The 2,350-nt window shown below is 58.3% G+C and overlaps 2 protein-coding genes across 4 annotated transcripts in view; one reads left to right on the top strand and one right to left on the bottom strand.

The window, feature by feature from the left end:
- The window catches only part of LOC109293450 (merlin-like), a 42,338-nt gene extending 41,353 nt beyond the window's left edge, over window positions 1-985 (bottom strand). The window contains exon 1 of one of the 2 annotated variants that reach the window (XM_019511367.1): window positions 641-985. In XM_019511367.1, the coding sequence (XP_019366912.1) occupies window positions 641-663 (23 nt within the window). In that variant the 5' untranslated portion in view covers window positions 664-985. Of the gene's footprint in view, window positions 1-15; window positions 288-640 lie in introns of those variants that run through there. The other variant, XM_019511366.1, reaches the window with a different exon arrangement.
- Window positions 986-1,194: 209 nt separating this feature from the next.
- Window positions 1,195-2,350, top strand: part of MRPS17 (mitochondrial ribosomal protein S17) — an 8,646-nt gene continuing 7,490 nt past the window's right edge. The window contains exons 1-2 of one of the 2 annotated variants that reach the window (XM_019511369.1): window positions 1,195-1,256; window positions 1,782-1,821. The gene's annotated coding sequence lies outside the window, so the exon portion shown is untranslated. Of the gene's footprint in view, window positions 1,257-1,353; window positions 1,460-1,781; window positions 1,822-2,350 lie in introns of those variants that run through there. The other variant, XM_019511370.1, reaches the window with a different exon arrangement.

Raw genomic sequence — 2,350 nt, 5'->3', positions numbered from 1 at the left:
GAAGGTTTTAATCACCTGACCACAGCATAGCGGTCTCTTCCAAAGGAGAAAAGCATTCAGATTTCCCTCTCACATGCACGTACAGCGCTGCCTTTAAACAGAAATTTTGCTAGGCAAACGGGCCACAAAGTGAATCAAGCGTCAGCTCCCCCCTCGCTCCTAGAAGTGATTTTGTAGTTCCAGAAGAGGGTTCAAGCATAACCAGGAGGCAAGGCCTAGCTATCCCTGGACAAGTCAGTCTGCCAGAACGACTGTCGAGCCTTTTACATGCAGCCACCCATGCCGGGGAACGCAGCGCCCTTGGACGAAGAAGCCGCCGCGCGAAGCGCTTTGATTCCCTCCAACCAAAGAAGGTCCCAGACACTCCAGTGACGAACGCCAGCAAGGGAAATACAGCTCTGCCGGGTCTCGTCACTACTGAAAGTTACCGACACTTTCATTCACAAGTCCCACCGCTTCACCCGTTTCCCGCCTCCCTCTCCTAGGTGTCTACGCCGAAGTCCAGAAGTGGATGCAAATCAACAGTTAAAGAGAAAAGTGGCGCTGCATTTCTTTTATAGCAAATCGACTTCCCCAGCCCAGTCGAGTGATGTTTCTGCAAATCATTCGCGGTTTTAAAGACGGAAACAAACCTCCTCACCTCTCGGATAACTTCTTGCGCATCTAAACCCCACAATTAGAGAAGAAACGGGGGGACAAATCTGTTCCCAGGGGGGAAACACCACTTTTAATCCCAAAGCGCGCATGTCCCAGGGCGCGTCGAGGTCCCAGCAACCGCTGCGGCCGAAAACGAAGCGCAGGCAGGAGGCTAGCAGCGGATCCGCTTCCCTTTGTCCCTGGTGAGCTGCAGCATGCTGGCGCCCGGGCAGGAATCAAAGGGGTGGCTTTCCCAGGTGATGGGAAGGGCTCTTCACTGTTTCCTGCCTGCGCTGGGCGGACTCCTCCCAGCTCTGCTCGGCGCCGCTGTCAAAGCATCGCTGCCAGAACCGCATGGGACATGTGAGGGCCTGCCTTCCCTCAGGGAGCAGCGACCACCCCCCGCGGGGGAGGCGGGGCACGACCCCCCCGGCCCGGGACAGGGGAGCTGCAACGGGGCCGGGGTTGACCACCATCCCCACCCCTCACGGCCGCGGGCCCCGCCCCTCCCATGGGTGCCGCCCCTCCGCTTCCGGCGCGGCGCCCCGCCTCCTTGGTGACGTCGCGCTACTTCCAGCGTCGGCTCTGCTTCTTCCGGTCGGTGTCCGTGCAGCCGGGGGGTTAGTCGTCAGCCGGTGTCGAGTGGGGGGGAGAGGTGCGCTTCCTGCTTCCGGCTCCACTCGGGGCCTGGTGGGGTGTCCGCGCTCGTCCCGTGTTTGTCTGGACCTCGACAGGGCTCCGGGGGAGGCGTCTGGAGGGACCAGCCGGGGGTAGCAGGCCTGCCTTCCCCTACTGCCGCTGGTGCCACGTCCAGTAGGAACAGGTGCGACACAGACGCACATAGAGGCGGGGTCTCCTTGGAGACCAGCCCAGGACCCCCGTGGGCAGGCAGGACTGGCGGGTGGGGGGGCGGTGACCAAGCAAGGCTGGGGCAGGGCTGCAATCCGCTCGTCCCTGCCCCGGGCGCCGGTTCCCTGTCCCGTGAGATCCACTGTGCCCGTTTGCACACAAGCTGGTAGAAATGTGTCCCCTTACACGCGTATGCATACAGAAATATGGGCTGTACACTCTCTTCTTTTGTTTCTAAGAAATGGAAAATATGTTATGTTAGACAGAAGGATTTTTTAAAATTATTTATTTTTAAGAATTGACCGTCTTAAGCAAGAGTCTGGATAAAGAGACTTGGTGATTGCAATTTGTTTTAAAAAAATCTAGCTTATTTTCATTTGTGGCGATGTATTGGGCATGAAGTGCTTCCAGAGAGAACTGCAGTTGCAGAGAAACTTCTCCTGTTTCAACAAAAGTTGGTGTGAAGAGCCCAGCACTGTCCCCCTCCTGCAGCGGCAGCCCACCCTTGCCCCATGCACAGATCTGGGGGTAAACACCCCCCCATGCCTCCCCAGGGTTGGACATAGCAGCAGAAGCCCCCCCTTCCTGTACCCCCCATACAAGCCACTCATGGCTTGGTCCCACAGTGTCTCCCCCCCCCCTTCCCCTCCCCCACCAATGGGCAGTGCCTACTCTAGCCCCAGCCCAACTTCCACTCCCTCCCTCACCACAGGGGCCTTGATCTGCTGCCCCCCACACCCCTTCTCCCCAACATACTTACCACTAAGACACTACTCTCTGCGCTGCCAGGCTGGCTACACGCATGCTGTGGCTGTGCAGATGCACACGGCGCTTATCGGCAACGTTATCGACCACATCAACCAAA

This window comes from Gavialis gangeticus, unplaced genomic scaffold, assembly GCF_001723915.1.
Source record: "Gavialis gangeticus isolate Ggan-Ray unplaced genomic scaffold, GavGan_comp1, whole genome shotgun sequence".
Taxonomy (NCBI): domain Eukaryota; kingdom Metazoa; phylum Chordata; order Crocodylia; family Gavialidae; genus Gavialis; species Gavialis gangeticus.
The sequence above is the reverse complement of the archived record's forward strand: the minus strand, read 5'-3'. Positions and strand labels throughout refer to the sequence as shown.